At 44.8% G+C, this 17,362-nt stretch overlaps 1 protein-coding gene across 2 annotated transcripts in view; it reads right to left on the bottom strand.

The window, feature by feature from the left end:
- Positions 1–3,662: 3,662 nt before the first annotated feature.
- PRICKLE3 (prickle planar cell polarity protein 3) overlaps positions 3,663–17,362 on the bottom strand; it is a 31,959-nt gene continuing 18,259 nt past the window's right edge. For both annotated transcript variants that reach the window (XM_072991368.2, XM_072991369.2), the window contains 5 exons: positions 11,912–12,049; positions 8,694–8,897; positions 7,577–7,763; positions 5,406–5,918; positions 3,663–5,294 (listed from right to left, as the gene is read on the bottom strand). In XM_072991368.2, the coding sequence (XP_072847469.2) occupies positions 4,645–5,294; positions 5,406–5,918; positions 7,577–7,763; positions 8,694–8,897; positions 11,912–12,049 (1,692 nt within the window). In that variant the 3' untranslated portion in view covers positions 3,663–4,644. The remainder of the gene's footprint in view (positions 5,295–5,405; positions 5,919–7,576; positions 7,764–8,693; positions 8,898–11,911; positions 12,050–17,362) is intronic.

Here is a 17,362-nt window from a genome sequence, read left to right on the forward strand (position 1 = left end):
CCAGTCTAGTTCTGGGAGGCATGTGGCCTTTCACATGCTGTTGAACTACAGTTCTCATAATCCCATACCACTAGCTACACTACCTAGGACTGGTGGGATATGCAGTTGAACACCATGTGAAAGGCTGCATGTTCCTCTTCAGTAGAGATAGCCAAGCAATAATTTTTAAATCAGACATGATACCTGGATTCCCTGTGTTTAAAAAAAAGCCTGTCTGAAAACACATTAGAAGGGACCACATTCGTACCCCTTGCACGTCTGTTCCCCAAAGCATTTTTATAAGCCAAAATTGTATTGTTCATTATCTGCAATGGCAGCTTCCATTTTTAGGCTCTGTTTATTCAGAAAGGGCTAAGCCTACTGTGGCTTTACTGCTCTACATTCATGGTTGGCTGTCCGTTTTGGCCCAGCTACTCAAGTGAAGAACAGATTTAAGGAACTAGATTTGGTGGACAGAGTGCCTGAAGAACTTTGGATAGAGGCTCAAAACATTGTACAGAGGCAGCAACAAAAACCATCCCAAAGAAAAGGAAATGCAAGAAAGCAAAGTGGCTGTCCAACGAGGCCTTAGAAATAGCAGAGAGGAGAAGGGAAACAAAATGCAGGGGAGATAAGGAAAGTTACAGAAAATTGAATGCAGACTTCCAAAGAATAGCAAGGAGAGAGAAGAGGGCCTTCTTAAATGAACAATGCAAAGAAATAGAGGAAAATAACAGAAAAGGAAAAACCAGAGATCTGTTCAGGAAAATTGGAGATATTAGAGGAACATTTTGTGCAAAGATGGACATGATAAAGGACAAAAATGGAAGGGACCTAACAGAAGCAGAAGACATCAAGAAGAGGTGGCAAGAATACACAGAGGAATTATATCAGAAAGATTTGGATATCCCGGACAACCCGGACAATGTAGTTGCTGACCTTGAGCCAGACATCCTGGAGAGTGAAGTCAAGTGGGCCTTAGAAAGCCTGGCTAACAACAAGGCCAGTGGAGGTGATGGCATTCCAGTTGAACTATATAAATCTTAAAAGATGATGCTGTTAAGGTGCTACATTCAATACACCAGCAAGTTTGGAAAACTCAACAGTGGCCAGAGGACTGGAAAAGATCAGTCTACATCCCAATCTCAAAGAAGGGCAGTGCCAAAGAATGCTCCAAGTACCGTACAATTGCACTCATTTCACACGCTAGCAAGGTTATACTCAAAATCCTACAAGGTAGGCTTCAGCAGTATGTGGACCAAGAACTTCCAGAAGTACAAGCTGGATTCTGAAGGGGCAGAGGAACTAGAGACCAAATTACTAACATGCGCTGGATTATGGAGAAAGCCAGAGAGTTCCAGAAAAATATTTACTTCTGCTTCATTGACTATGGAAAAGCCTTTGACTGTGTGGACCACAGCAAACTATGGCAAGTCCTTAAAGAAATGGGAGTGCCTGACCACCTTATCTATCTCCTGAGAAACCTATATGTGGGACAGGAAACAACAGTTAGAACTGGATATGGAACAACGGATTGGTTCAAAACTGGGAAAGGAGTACGACAAGGCTGTATATTGTCCCCCAGCTTATTTAACTTATATGCAGAATACATCATGCGGAAGGCAGGCCTGGAGGAATCCCAAACCGGAATTAAGATTGCCGGGAGAAATATCAACAGCCTCAGATATGCAGATGATACCAGTCTAATGGCAGAAAGTGAGGAGGAATTAAAGAACCTCGAAATGAGGGTGAAAGAGGAGAGTGCAAAAAGCAGTCTGAAACTCAACATCAAAAAAACTAAGATCATGACCACTGGTCCCATCGCCTCCTGGGAAATAGAAGGGGAAGACATGGAGGCAGTGACAGATTTTATTTTCTTGGGCTCCGTGATCACTGCAGATGGAGACAGCAGCCACGAAATTAAAAGACGCCTGCTTCTTGGGAGGAAAGCGATAACAAACCTTGACAGCATCTTAAAAAGCAGAGACATCACCTTGCCAACAAAGTCCACATAGTCAAAGCTATGGTTTTTCCTGTTGTGATGTATGGAAGTGAGAGCTGGACCATAAAGAAAGCTGACCGCCGAAGAATTGATGCCTTTGAATTGTGGTGCTAGAGTCCCCTGGACTGCAAGGAGAACAAACCTATCAATTCTAAAGGAAATTAACCCTGAGTGCTCACTGGAAGGACAGATCCTGAAGCTGAGGCTCCAGTACTTTGGCCATCTCATAAGAAGAAAAGAGTCCTTGGAAAAAACCCTGATGTTGGGAAAGTGTGAAGGCAAGAGAAGGGAACGACAGAGGATGAGGTGGTTGGACAGTGTCATTGAAGCGAGCAACATGAATTTGACACAACTCTGGGAGGCAGTGGAAGACAGGAGGGCCTGGCGTGCTCTGGTCCATGGGGTCATGAAGAGTTGGACACGACTAAACGACAATGACTCAAGTCTTATCTGTGGCTTGAACTATGCCAAGGAGAAGTGTATTGCTGGTCTATATCTTTCATTTATGTAAAAACAGATACTAATCACGAGGAGACATTCTTTTCAGAAAAGAAGCCAGAGGTACCACAGAGCTTGATGGGAATGAGCTTCATCCGTGTGCTTGAATGAGCTCAGGAGATGGCCCTGTTTTTTCCTTTCCCTTGCACACGTAAATGGGTTTTGGCTGATTGCTCATAAAAGCAAATGCTCCTCCATGCACTAAATCCCTACCGAGGTTCTAGTTTTTATCCAGTCATTATATGGAACAACTGAGCAATCAGAAAGACGTTTCAAGGTGCTGTTAGTGCCACAGGGCAGTTAAGGCTGTTCTCCTTTTCTGTAGGTGTCCTAAGAAAGTAGCCTCAGTGTGGTAAAGTAGATAGAACGATGGACTGGGATTCTAGACGCCAGGGTTTGACTCCCCATTTGGCCATGGAAACTCACTGGAGGAGCAAAACTGGTAAAGCCACTCCTTAAATATCTCCCTTACCTTGAAAGCCTATTAGGGTCCCTATATCAGTTCTGACCTGATATAACTAGCAAACTAAAAAGGCAATGTGTTGTGAACTGGAGCTTCAATTTATTTAAATGTTTTCAACTCCATCCACCTGCTTTCCCCTGCAAGAGTGTACACTGGTGAATAAAGTTCCTTTAGTAGGAGGATCACATCCAAACGTGATAAACTGTATTGCTCACTGTAGGTTTTGGAGGCGTAGGGAGATGAGAAATTGGTATGTACCCCATTCTAATGGTTTGGTTATGAAGCTAGTAAAGAGTTTTGTCCTCAAGTACACTGCAATATTTTATATATTTACTACTTGGTCCTAGATCAGTGGTTCCAACCTTGGGTCCCCAGATGTTCTTGGACTAAAACTTCCAGAAGCCTTCACCACTACCTGTGTTGGCCAGGATTTCTGGGAGATGTATTCCAAGAACATCTGGGGATCCAAGGTTGGGAGCCACTTTCCTAGATGGCTGTCAACAAGCCACTATGACTCTTTTTACTGGGCCATTATTGTAAGATGAAAACTATTCCTACAGCTCAGCATTCTGTGGCAGACCATCTCCTGAAGAACTGCTTGCCATAAAGTCCTGAAACACAACGCCACTTTTTCTCTGCTTTTTCCATATGTTCCAAGTCCACTTCTTTGATTTGCTTATTAAATCCCAGCACCCTGTAATGATCTTGTGCAGCACAAAAAACATTTTCATAGATTTTTATTTAAATTTCACTTAAATAAAACCCTTAATTAGAAAAACAAAACGTTAAAAATTGTGAACTTGAAAGATACACACAAAGTGCAAGGGGAACTGGACGGAGGAAAGGAGAACAGCAGTTCCGGTTAGATTAGGACGATTTGTTGTGGGCTCTGCCCCATAAACGACACCTTGTGCCCATATTCAGCAGAGTAAGACCGCTATAGCAGCTAAGGAATGGAGTTTTCAACCCCACCCACCCCAGCACACACATAATTAAACACCTTCATTATAGAGAAAATGCACCCAAAAGCTGACACCACACAACTTTTACACACTTACATTAATAATGGCAACTTGAACGATCAAGGGTCAAAAAGTTCACCCACAGGAAAGGTGACAAAAATGTAGAGGTCACAGTGGAAAGGTCAAAAACAGAGTTCAAGAATTCAGAGGTGAAGTTGCACAATTTGGAGCTCACAGGGCACAGGTTTAGAAGACCATTCTTTCAAAAGGTTCAAGATGAAAAGGTTAAATCAGCATTCAAGAGGTCACAGTTGAGAGGTCAAAAGGCCACAGTGGAAAAGAAAACAGGCAAAAGTTGCAAGACCACCACAGACTGGAGTTCAAGATTCATCACAGAAGGGTCACACATCTAAAACGTCAAAGGTCACCATGGAAAAGCCAGTGCTCAAGTGTCCCTGAGGAAAGTTAAAAAGATTTCAATGGTTGTGATGAAGAGGTCACTTCATGAGGAAGATCCAGTGGAGAAGATTCCCTGGTTAAGGGCCACAAGTTAAAGAGGTCATGGTGGAAGGACACAACAGGCAGTGCTGCCAGGCCAAATTTCAGAGGCATCCCCTCCCCGCCACACACACACACACAAACACCAGGAAATGTTCAATACATGAGGTTCTGAAAACCCAGAAACCCTGACTTCAAGCTTGATCATCCTGCCCAGAAGTCCATGAGAGAAGAAGATAATGTTAAGCTACAACACAATTCTTGTCCCGGACAACCCGTAGTCTTCGGCGTTGCTTGTTAAGTGTCGAGTCAGTGGATGGTGCAGTCTCTACAGGGTTGGTTCCACCTCGGAGGTGGGGTGGCAAGGGTATAGGCTCCCCCAGAAAGTAGCCTTCTTCCTCGGAGGAGGAATCTGAGGAATCGGAAGAGCTGAAGTCCCATCCCCTAGGGGGGTAACGTCGATGCCAGGAAGGAAAAGCACCTTCAGAAGCTGAATAGGAGAGATGGCCTCTCCTCCCCTCCCTGACGCCCTTCCTTGGCCTCCAGCCCGGGTTCCCCAAGTTGAGAGAGTTGTCTGAGGTGGAGCGAGGGTGTCCCCTGCCGGCATCTCTGTTCTGAAGTAGCTTGGGATCGGTGGATGCCTGCTCAGGACGAGGGTTGCTGGGCTCTCCTGAGACTAAAGGGTCCCGAAAGCTTACTCGAGGGACGCCTTCCCGTGCAAAGCTCCCTGTCCCCAGCTCCGCTCCCTCACTGAGTCGCAGACGGGGAGGTGCTTGAAGCTTGGAAGCAGAACTGCTGCTCCAGTCAGAGGGCTTAGAGGTGGGGATACCCAACTCGGGCATGGAGTGGCGCAAGGGAGAGGCACGCTGGAAACATGGCCGAGTGTCAGCACCTGGGGAACAAACAAAACAGAGAAAGTGAGGCCCACACCCTAAACTTAAAAGACTCCCCCCACTGACCCCATATATTTGTGACAGTGATGCTCTAATTGGTTCTTCCAAACCTGTTCCTGGTTCGCCGTCATTGACCGGAGGTGGGCAAGTGGACGTTCCCCTGGAAGTACATTTCACAGGTTCCTCACAGCTATGGCTACAGGCAGAACCGTTACTATCTGGATCAGAAAGCTCCTCCGCTTCGGTGGGCATCTCCTCCCCAGCACCAGACAATCCGCTCCAGCTCCTTCGGATTTTGGGAGCTGAGTTAGACAGCGTCGGCTGCCCTCCAAAGGAAACGGAACGGGCAACCTGAGAGGACATGGAGCGCTGGGCCTGAATGCGGCGCTGCTGCCAGCTGGCCCGTCGAGAATCCTGGGAACGGGCGCTCTGGAAAGCGGAGTCGCAGGAGTCTGAGCCATTGGGGTCTTCGCCCAGGCTGCAGGCCCGGGAGCAGAAGATCTGGCCCTGCTTGGGCAGGAAAGGCTTCCCGAGGAGAGGCTGATGGCAGCGGGAACAGCTGAAACAGGCATCGGTGGCGTGCCAGTGCTGGCCCTCATAGGTCATCTGGCCCTGGTCGATACCTGCAATGAAGGGACAAAGCCAGACTGTCGGAGTGCTTCCTTTCAAAAAAAAAAACACAATGGTGGAAGGTCATCCAAGTTCTATTGTGGGTGCAGGAAATTCACTACACTTGACACAGCTGCAGGGTTCAAAAGAATCCCCAGGCAAACAAGCCATTTCTGGCCCAGGCGCCTTCTCCCACCCCGCTTCATCTCAAAATATGTGCAAACTGACTGTGATGGCTCACCAGGAACAGAATTTTACTTTCTAAATTATTAAAAAGTAACATCAATCAAAAGCATACCATTTTCAGACTCTGAGCCCTAACACTACAATCACATTACAGAGAACAGCCTTGCCTTGACCCCTTCATACTCCAAGAGCAATTTTACATCTTCATTTTTTTTCCAAAAAAAAAAAAGTTTTAAAAAGGTTTTTTGGAGGGATGTGGAGCCTGGATTTTGCCCCTTAGGGGGTGGATGCATGCAGTCTACCCTGAACTATCATTTGAAAAGAGATTTTGAGATATCCCCTCTCGCTTTGGCCAGGGCTGGGAGGGATTTCATCTCTGCTTTCTAATTCTTGACCTGGGCAGTGGGAATGAAATGGGGGAGCTCTGAACCACATGAGACAAGCTGCAGTTGTTCTCTTTGTTGTGTCCCAGGGAAGAACACAGATAGGTATAAGCCTGGCAAATATCCTGTTTTGGCAGAATTTTTTTTTAAAAAAAAAGACCTTAAAACATTGTAAAATTAACTATAGAAAGACTGAAATGATCCTTACAAATAACGAAACAAGACAGGCAGCAACATAAAGGTTACTAGACATATCATGTGCCTCTCCTTCCTCTTCCTGTGGTCTCAAATGATGGGGGAGGATCTCCCCAAAAGCTTTCCTAAAAAGCTGTTTTCAGCAGCTTTTTAAAAGTGCAAAGGCAGGGTGCCTGATGTAACTCTTCCAGTAGAGGGCGCCACTGCTGAGAAGGCCCGGTTTCTATGCTTTCCAGGCCTCTCAAAGTGTCAACACCAGCAGACAAGGAGGTCTGTGACGGCCACATCCGATGAGCAGCCAAACTTGGCAGAAGATATTCAGACGAGGAAAGACCTATCCCACACTTAATTTAGAAAGGGGGCAAAAGTGCATATTCTGTTAAACATATGGTTGTAGTTAACTTTTCTAAGCTTAATTTTTAACAACACCTCTGGGAGGGCAGCAATCAGAATTAAAGCTGCAAGAAACAAGGACACATGCATGTACAAACCACACACACACCTCCACTGAAACTCCTGGTCCGCCCCCTCTGCACTGTGAGGTCCACCCATGCAAGACTGTTATCCCTGGATGTCTGACAGAATGTGTAGATGTTTCTTCTAAATGGCTCCTGTGGGGCAGCCAATGGTTTTCCATCTGGGCCAGGGATGTGTTTTGGGCCAAAATTCCTGTAAGCCCTGACTCCTGGTCATACGGAGTGGAACCAATAAGAGCTGTAGGCCAAAGGCCTCCTCCACCCTACTCCAGGCATGGATCAGGTCCACATTTTCTTAGCTTCCCTACGACTAGAGAAAACCTTGATCTGAGAAGACTCTAGGAACCTCTCCTTGTTTGCCATTCCCACGAATCTCCAATAATAACACCCTTCCTCCCCCCCCCCCGCCCTGCAGGCACTGGCTCTCCATACCAATATGTTCTCCGCAAGCATCACAGTACTCTGCATAGAGGCTCTCATAGCAGCGGCAACAGTAGGGGCGGCTCTGGCGCATGATGTACCGTTGTCCACCAAGAGCCTCTTCACACTCAAAGCAGCAGAAATGGCGCATGTGCCAGTGGCGGCCCTCAGCTTCTGTGCACTCATCTGCAAAGATAATCTGGGCAGGGGAAACAGTGGGGAAAGGAGAACATGAAGTCCACAGAAAATGGCTGCCCACAACTTTAGTTCTGCAAAAGAGATCCACCTCTTCTCCTATTCGCAGCTCATGCCACGTACGCTACTTATTATTATCTCCTGCACACGAGTGGCAGGTGACTTGTGCCCCCAGCAGATCATGTTCAGCTCTTGCTCTCCCCAGCTCTCCCCTCTCTTCATCTCCCTTGTGATGTAGCCTACATTGGGCGTCACCCCACTAGCAACTTCGGCAAGGCAGATAAGTAAACAAATAAAAATGCTGTGGTCAATACAACTTAAAGAATTTGGAAATCGGCCTGTAATGGCAAGGGGAAGATAATATCAAAGGATAACTCAAAGAGGGACACATGCTCCTCTTCGTTTGCCCTCTGCAGCTTCAATCATCATCATCATCACCACTAATGACATCCATCAGGTGGTGAAACAGTTCATAGCTATATTTTTCTTATATTGAGAACCAGTTACAACCTGCCCTCCTAAATTATTTATTTCCAACATAACATCATTTGCTTCTTGAATCTGTGTTGCAAAATCTTTTGAGTCGCTGTCAATATAAAAAAAATGGCCTTCTGACGCAGTTGACCAGATTTTTGGGGGGGGGGGAGGGGAGAAATGAAATGAAATGAAATGAAATGAAAAAATAGATAGATAGATAGATAGATAGATAGATAGATAGATAGATAGATAGATAGATAGATAGATAGATAGATAGATAGATAGATAGATAGATAGATAGATAGATAGATAGATAGATAGATAAAAAAGACACAAAGGATCCCAACTGCAGGACTTTTCGTTTATAGAGATCTTGCAGTATGAAACAAATTTTCTTTAAAGAAGGTTTCCCCTCCAGTTCCAAACCCTGCCATGGGTGGCAATTCAAGCCCCTCACCTCATCACAGGCCTCACAGCGCGGCTTGAGGCGCTCAGCGTGGTGCCGCCCACAGTAGATCTTTCCCTCCTGGTAGAAGTAGATGAGGTCCACAAGGAGCTCCCGGCAGGTGGTGCAAACAAAGCACTGTGGATGCCAGCAAGCCCCATGCCCTGCTCGGCTGGCAAAGACCGCAATGTCTCCGCCACAGATCTGCTTCCCGCACTGCCAACAGAAGGACAAGTCAAATAACACTCAGAACAGATGTAGCATTTTTGCAAAGGATCCAAGGCACAGTGGACAGCTAACCTCAGTGACAGCTGCAGCCGTTCCTTAAGTCAAACCAGCATTGTTAGAAACATGTGTGCAAGTTGCCAAGGCTAACTGATTAGGCCCTGGGGCACATCATGGTTGTACAATCATGCACATGACCAGATGTGTGTCCTGAGTCATCAATTTGTTACAGTAAGCTACTCAGATCTTACAGAAATACCTACAGGATTCTGCCCTATGCTTCAAATTCCTATGTTGATAAGCATCTGCTTGCCATATCTAAAACTTTTAAAAATTACTGCAAAATGTTTACTCTCTGCTTGGCACTAATGTTACCTTGTGCTGTAATGTGCTTGTGGGGTCAGCAGAGCATGATCAGGACGACGGGGGAGGGGGGCTGAGTCAGGGCATGTCCATTCTTCCCCCACATGTACTCACTGGCAGTCAGTCACACAAGCTGCTGTTGGGTCCTTCCACCTCTCCTGATGGCCATCTGGCTCAAATATTCTTTGAGGGGCGTGGAGGAGTGAAGGGCTGCTGACAAGGAGTATTTTTTGGGGGGAAGGGGCCTTGCAATGCTCAAGACGTGGGTCTCCTCACAAGTCACAAACAATTTAACTGTAGACTGCCTTCCCTAAGGAAACATAACCTGTAACCAATCAGGCTGCCCACAGATATTTTTTGGTTTTCTCAGACAAGTTAGAAGGGCAAATGTGCTATGAAATGGCCTTGCCTGTGGCTGCTCTTTGTTTCTCTGTATAGTTCCCAGTGCAACTTATTTTGAATTTTATCTCATTTTAAATAATGAAGAAGTGAAGAGCAGATGAGTAAAGGTATGTAGGTGTATGTGTGAGAGAGAATTATCTGGATTTACAGATGAAAGCCAAGAGAACTAGGTGCTCATTTTGAACACTAGATGTCACTTTTGCTCCCTTATATTTGTTTTTATAACAGCTGAGCAGAACAACTCAATTTAGCAGAGGCACAACTAATCTAAACCCTAACTGAATTATGATTAGAATTCTGGAGGTAGCAGATACATATAGACTGAATTCTGTACAGCCTGGTCTTTTCCAAAAGTGTAACTCCTATGCATCCTCCAGCTCTTCATCTTTAATAACTGAAGTTCCTCTCTATCCCCTCACCAGTTTGTGATCTCCCAGAGACAGAGGGTTCCTGACTCACCCTTCTGTCAACACCCACATCTTCAAATACAGTGGTGCTCTGCATAGCGACGATTAATCCGTTCCGGATTAATCGTCGCTATCCGGAAACATCGCAATGCGGGGGGGGGGGAACCCCAAAGAAACGCATTAAACTTTGTTTAATGCGTTCCTATGGGGCGAAAACTCACCGTTATGCAAAGATCCTCCATAGCGCCGCCATTTTCGCCGCCTCGGTAAGCGAGGAAATTGTGCGAAAATGGTTGCGGCGGCCATTTTGGGCACCCGGCGGCCATTTTGGAACCGCTGATCAGCTGTTCCACCAACATCGCAATGCGAAGATTAGTAAGCGAAACACTTACCGATCATCGCAATGCAATGTTTAGGCTATTAAAACATCGCAATGCGATCGCATTAGCGATCCCAAAAAATAGATCGCTATGCAGATTCGTTGTTAAATGGTGCGCTCGTTATGCGAGGCACCACTGTAAATGATGCAGATCAAGGCCAAGTAGGGACTCCATGAAGAGACTCAAAAATATACAGAACCCCCAAGTAGCAATAGCATTCCGTAATTCTGGCAACTCCTCTTTACACTGTCAGTCATACCCAGAGAACCACCTCACACTATTTTCAGTGATACCTAATTTCTCCAATGTAGATCAGCAAAGAGAATGTCTTTGACTTCTTGAATCCTCCCTGCAACGCAAAGAGTCCAAGAAGAAGCCAGGTAATGTTGCAGAAAGGTGGGCAGTAAAAGCACTAATGGCCAGTTGGTGATGATTGCAGGAGCTCTCAGAAATGCTCACTGTTCCAGTCATCCAGATTCTCACCACATGCAGTCTTTGATGTGGACTGGAGCCACGTCATGCACAGCAGAGCTAGGTGGAGACAGGCGTTCCTGACCAGCGCCCTCTGAATACTCCAAATTAGTAAACCAAGAATCTGTTCATGAAACATCCTGATAATCCTTATCCTTGCCAACAGATCACAACTCTGTTTCAAGAACCAGTGAAACAACCTCTCCTTCCAAAGAGGAACTTAGGGAGGTCACCCCTCAACTGTCCCTGGCCTTATCTAGATCTGTCCGTGACACCAAAGCTGCTGGGAGGGGAAGTAACTACATGAACCCAGAGAACCGCCTACAGATCTCCTGTGTCAGAACCAAGAGAAAGATCCTGAGCACCCAGACTTTCAGCAGCTGCCGTGTCACATGAAGGGAGCCCAAAGGTGAAAACCAATTAGGGAAGATAAATGCCGAGACATTAATGACATCAATTCATTGTGAGATCTCATATTCAAGGCCAAGTTTAAAAGGAAAGCAGTGGCTTCTCTGCTCTTTAAATTGTGGACTGAACTGCAGAAATCTACCACAGCAAGGTAGAAGACCAGTGTTTGGGAATGAATTGTGCCACCTGACATCTAAAAAGTGGCAGAAAAGAAGGTGGCTATGAGGTAGAGAGGAGAAATGGCCACTTCTTCTCCTTCCTCTCCCTTTGACCTCTGGTACTGCATGACTAGGAATCTCAGCTGGGGAAGGATGCCCAGGGAAATGCAGGAAAAGGAGTGTGGCCTTCAGGAGCCAGGTTAAGTAAGCATCTTTCTCCCATCTGCTGCTTCTCCCTCCCTCCCTCTATTTTTCAGACATTCAGGGGGAAAAAGTGGATTCTAAGCATCAAGCTGGTCCTATGTTCTTTACATTCTTTTAGTTCTCCAGTTCCCTAATCATGCTAAAACCAGCTCTCCTTTAGCTGTGCTGTTGCTTCTTTTTCTTCAGACAAAAACAGAATGAAGCCCAGATACCTGTTCACAAATTGCTCCGGTTATGGTGACAGGGAAGAGACGGACTGTCCCGCGACCCAGGTTCTCTCGCTTTCTCTGCTGAGAAAATAACTTCAGCTCTTTTGCCTCTTCTTCTTCCAAGGAGCTGCAGTATTGAGCCTGGACAAATAATTTCCAGGTCAGTGGAGGAGAGAAAAGAAAAGGATCAACCAGGAAATACCAAAAGCAGTTATGTCATGATTTCTTGCACAGATGTCTCTGGGGCAGGGGGGACTGTTTCTGTTCCAGGGGCATTCAGCGTATGTCCCCAAACAGAAAAGACAAAGAAGTTCCAATACACATCCAGTGTAATTAAACTGAAACCAGACTTGGCCAGATAACTCTCATTGTGGCCCCATAACTGAGACAACTAGATCTGAGAAAAAACTAAAGAGTGAAGCCTGATGGCCTTGCACCCTCCCTCCTGTTGGTGCTATTTAAAAAAAACATATTAAATACATAAACACATTTAATACTATCATCTAATTTTGCCCTAAGACTTCCATTGGTCCAGGGGTGTCACTCCTACTGGTTTCTCCACATGTTCAGCAGAACAAAAACACACAAAATAACTTTTTTTAGAAGCGCAGCACAGATTGCAGAAACAAAGAACAACTTTTCCATGTTTTAGAATCAACTAAAGGCACTGTGGCTCCCACACCGAAATACAAAACATCACAAGAAATGGACACCAGCAGCTTTTGGAGGGCATTAAGGGATCCCTGAAATGTCAATGGATGGAGATGTGAAAGGGATTCCCAGGCATGTTTCTCGCCTTTCCAACTGGGAAGGACAGCTGCACGTAGAGAAGTCTCCTTGCTGGCAGGGAGGGGAGCTGGGGCTAGAAGCTCTCCTCCGCTATTTTACAGACAAAGATTTGCATCCATAAAGTGGACACAAACTGATATAGGGTTTGTCTACATGGGTTCCTTGGAGCAGCTGGAATGGACTAAATAGGATTGTCAGAGGTTGAGTCAAAGTACAGTGTGCCATTTGGTCTGATCTTCACATCCAAATGGCATATGCACCTCAAGCGAGCCTATTTGGGCCAGCTTCTTCTTCTTCTTTAAATTTCCCATATTCTAAAGTGGCTTAAGAAGACAGCCACCTCAGGATACTAGCAAATTAAACACCTCCTCGGCTTCTTTTAAAAGTGTGTATTAGAGCAGCAAATATGCACTGCATTACTTTTAAAACAGCATGAGGTATGTGAATTACCTGTTAGGTATGTGCATTAGGTAGTCAGTTCACTGAGTCTTGCTATTTTAAAAAAAAATTATACTGTATTAGGGCAGTGCTGATGCACTATATCATGTATAAAAAAATAAAATTAAAATTAAAAACTTCCTCTCAGATTTGGCAAGCAGCCAAATCCACTGCTGGCTATTATTCAGTGCTGCCTTAATATATTGTCTTTTTTTAAAAAGTTTATGTCATGTGATCACTTTAGGAGAAAACTGGTGGCATGTGCAGTCCCTGCTCTCCTGGAAGAGACAGTCTGACACTCCTGGCTAGAAACTGTCCCCTGGCAGTGGGCTCCGCCATCTCATTGAGCCCTGCATGGGGAAACTCCCACATTCCTCCTAGCAGGCCTGTTAATTTCAGCAAGCTGTCTCCTGCTCTCTTATTACAAGAAAGGATAAATTACAGTCCCACAGCTGGTTTCTCCACACTAATCAGGATCTTTATCTGATCCTTCTTTTCCAGTCCTCTTTTGGAGGTCAAGAGCCCTAATCTTTTTTCAATCTCCTCTTGTGTACGTACACATGCTCTTTCTCTCACTCTCACTCTTCCAGACCCCCTCCATTTTTATGCATCTTCCAGTCGGATGACATTTGCTTCTGAGACAGGGCCCAGAAGGCATTTACAGATACACGGCTTGACTTGAGGGCAATTTCTGGGGTTCCATATGCATCATCTCCATGAACCAAACTGTAGTAACCAAATGCATCATGACCCCTAACCCCAGTCCTTACTGCCCAATTCCTGCTCATATTACTCCTGACATTGACAAGCCCCTCCTCCACAGATGTAGTTTCTCTTTTTCACATGGGGGGACCAGCCCTCCACTTGCGAAGGCAGACCATAGTGAAAAGGTAGAATCACAAATGCAGTTCTTGTTAGCACTTCCCGTCTGAAACTGCACTTGTTTTCTACTCCTAATGCACGGTACCAAGGGATTTCACCACCAAGAGACAGAACAACATGACATCTTGTAGAAAACAATAAACAGTAAATCAGGATTATTTGTACTGTATTTTTATGGACATGACAGAAATCTCAGTGCTTTTAGGACATGAGATGAAGCTAGACACGTCTAAATCAACCTCTTAACAAGACCAAAACAACAAAAGCATCAGCAGTAACAAACAGAAAACACCAACCATTCACTAGGTCATTCAGCAGCCTACGACACAATGGGCAACCATGCAGCCTTCAGCGTAATTTCATGAAGCCCAAAGTACAATTTCTGAAGCCTGGAGATAATGTTATTATTGCAGGAACAATCTGTCCCTCTCAAAGCAGCAAAGGATAGAGAGAGGAAGGAAGGAAGGAAGGAAGGAAGGAAGGAAGGAAGGAAGGAAGGAAGGAAGGAAGGAAGGAAGGAAGGAAGGAAGGAAGGAAGGAAGGAAGGAAGGAAGGAAGGAAGGAAGAGCTACATTAATAAATGCCATTTCTGCATCCTGAGTATACATCAGTTTGCCTTCCTGTTACTCATCAGCCTTTGCTCAAAAGTGTATGTGTGAGATAGTGGTGGTAGTTTGCTATTAGCATGTTATGTAGCCTTGACATAATATCAATTTTCCTGTCCTGAGAGAGCAAATTTTCAGGAAGCCCAGAAGGAGAAGCCATTTATCTACACTTGTGATACCAGGGAGTAATTGGGAAAATGCACCAGATTGAGCCTCATCTCTAAAGAGCACTTAGCCTAATGATTAATCCAACCCCCTGAGAGTAAGATATGCCAACAAACTGAGAAGGATGGGCAAAAGCCCTTAACACAAAAACCTTCATCTCATTTGATCCTGAACGGAAGTGAGCTTTCTGTTCCTCGTTCCCCCCACACACACATGCACTGCTAAGACGGCCTCCATTCTGCCATGCTGTACAAGGATATATTCTGAGGACTTAATGATTTCTGTTTTTGAAAAAGCAAGCTTCAAGCCCTTATTAAGCAATGCTTAAGGAAAAAGCCAAATTGAGGGGGCAAGGTTTCAGTGCTCAGCCTTCCTCCTTCCTCCATCTATGATTTATTTGAAGCAGATGGTTCCAAGAAACATCGCTTAGAAGGCATCGGGCAGCTACTCCATTCTTCTCCAGAATAGACTTATTTTCCTGTTAAGTAAAAAAGACTGAACAAGCAGCAAGAAAAAAACAGGAGGATTACACATGGAAGAGTCCATTATTTAGACTCTCCTGCACAATTCTGCGAATGAGGCAGATTTACTGCATGACATAAACCTTGTCAGTCAGCCCTCTAAGGCAACAAAAGCAAAGTTAGTAATCCAAAGCAGGAAAAACAAAAAAAATTATGCACTACAGAATGCACCCTATTCTGCTGAGGAGGAGGGGGGGAAATTAACGGACAAACACAGAATAAATAAAGTCCTTTGTGCATTTCACATAGCCAGCATAGCAAGTGGCAAGAATGATGGACATCTTTCCATGGTGATTATCAGCACTGCCATATGTACACACAGATTAACCTCAATTATCCCAGATGCAAACAAGGATGACAGGATTGCACAATATGCACACCAAGCAGAATGCACTCCCGGGGGACTGAAGACAAGAGGACAGCAGCTTGAGCAGGTGAAAAGGCAAAGACCCTCAACTTAACAAAACGCCAGGGGGGAGGGATTACACCAGATAAACCAGCATCAGGACATTCATTTCTGGCACTGATGACAAAAATGTCTTTCACCCCCTTAGAATTCAAAATCTGGACAGAACATCCAGAGACACAAAAGACATAAGACATAAGACATAAGAAATTTATTTGTCATTGCGCTCACAAGTGGGTGCAACGAAATGAGGTGCTCTTCCCCAAGGTAAAACTGGACAACACTACAAAAAAAAGTTAAAATATACACAACTTTCACCATCCAAATATAGATACCCCGTTTTCTCTCAGCAATTAAAATCCACCAAAAACCTATGGCCCCACATTTAAACTCAATACTGCACTTGGGTAAAAACTGTTCCTGAATCTGCTTGTCCTTGCTTTCAATACCCTGAATCTCCTTCCTGATGGTAATAGTTTAAAGAGCTGATATCCCGGATGAGAGGAGTCTTTCAGTATGTTAGATATCTTCCTCTTACATCTGTTCTTATACAATTCTTCCAAAGAGGGGAGTGAACAGCCAATGATGTTTTGGGCCGTCTTAATCACCCTTTGAATTGCCTTTTTCTCTGCCACTGTGCAGCTCGTGAACCATACACAGAGACAGTAGGATAATATGCTCTCAATCGAACTCCGATAGAAGGTGATTAACAAACTCTCAATCAATTGTTGCTTTCTAAGAATCCTTAGAAAATACAACCGTTGTTGTGCCTTCCTGATTAACGCAGCGGTGTTTGCACTCCAAGTCAGGTCATTTGTTATGATAGTCCCAAGAAACTTACATTCAACCACCTGTTCCACACAAACTCCATCTATATACAGTGGCTGAATGTCTGCTCTTTTTTTCCTATAGTCCACTATGAATTCCTTGGTTTTTTGGATGTTAAATAAAAGATTGTTTTTTTTGCACCAGCGGGATAGCTGTAATACCTCGTCCCGATACGCAGACTCATCATCCCCAGAGATAAGTCCTACTAGTGTAGTATCGTCTGCAAATTTGATAATCCTATTACTGGGATGGTTATTGGTGCAATCCGATGAATAAATGGAGAACAGTAGTGGACTAAGGACACAGCCTTGTGGAGTGCCAGTGCTGAGTATCTTGTCAGTAGAGATGTGGTCATTCAGTTTAACCCTTTGTGGACGATTTGTTAAAAAATCCAAAATCCACAGACAGATAGAATCTGGAAAATCAAGATCTTTAAGTTTGTCTATTAATCTGTGGGGTATAATGGTGTTAAAAGCAGAGCTAAAGTCCGCGAACAGCATTCTTACATAATTCCCTTGTGTTTCCAAGTGGGATAAAGCCATATAAAGCACAGTATTGATCGCATCCTCGGTTGATCTATTTTCTTTATAAGCAAACTGAAGCCCATCAAAGGGATGAGGAAGGCAGGAGATAATATATTTCCGAACTAACTGCTCAAAGCACTTCATTAAGATTGAAGTTAGTGCCACCGGCCTGTAGTCATTCGGACTGTTTGTAGGCAACTTTTTAGGCAGTGGAACGATGATGGAAGCCTTGAGACAGACGGGAACTGCGCATAGTGTCAGGGATCTATTAAAAATTACAGTCCATATCCCGGCTA

The sequence above is a fragment of the Pogona vitticeps genome, chromosome 2, assembly GCF_051106095.1.
Source record: "Pogona vitticeps strain Pit_001003342236 chromosome 2, PviZW2.1, whole genome shotgun sequence".
Classification (NCBI taxonomy): domain Eukaryota; kingdom Metazoa; phylum Chordata; class Lepidosauria; order Squamata; family Agamidae; genus Pogona; species Pogona vitticeps.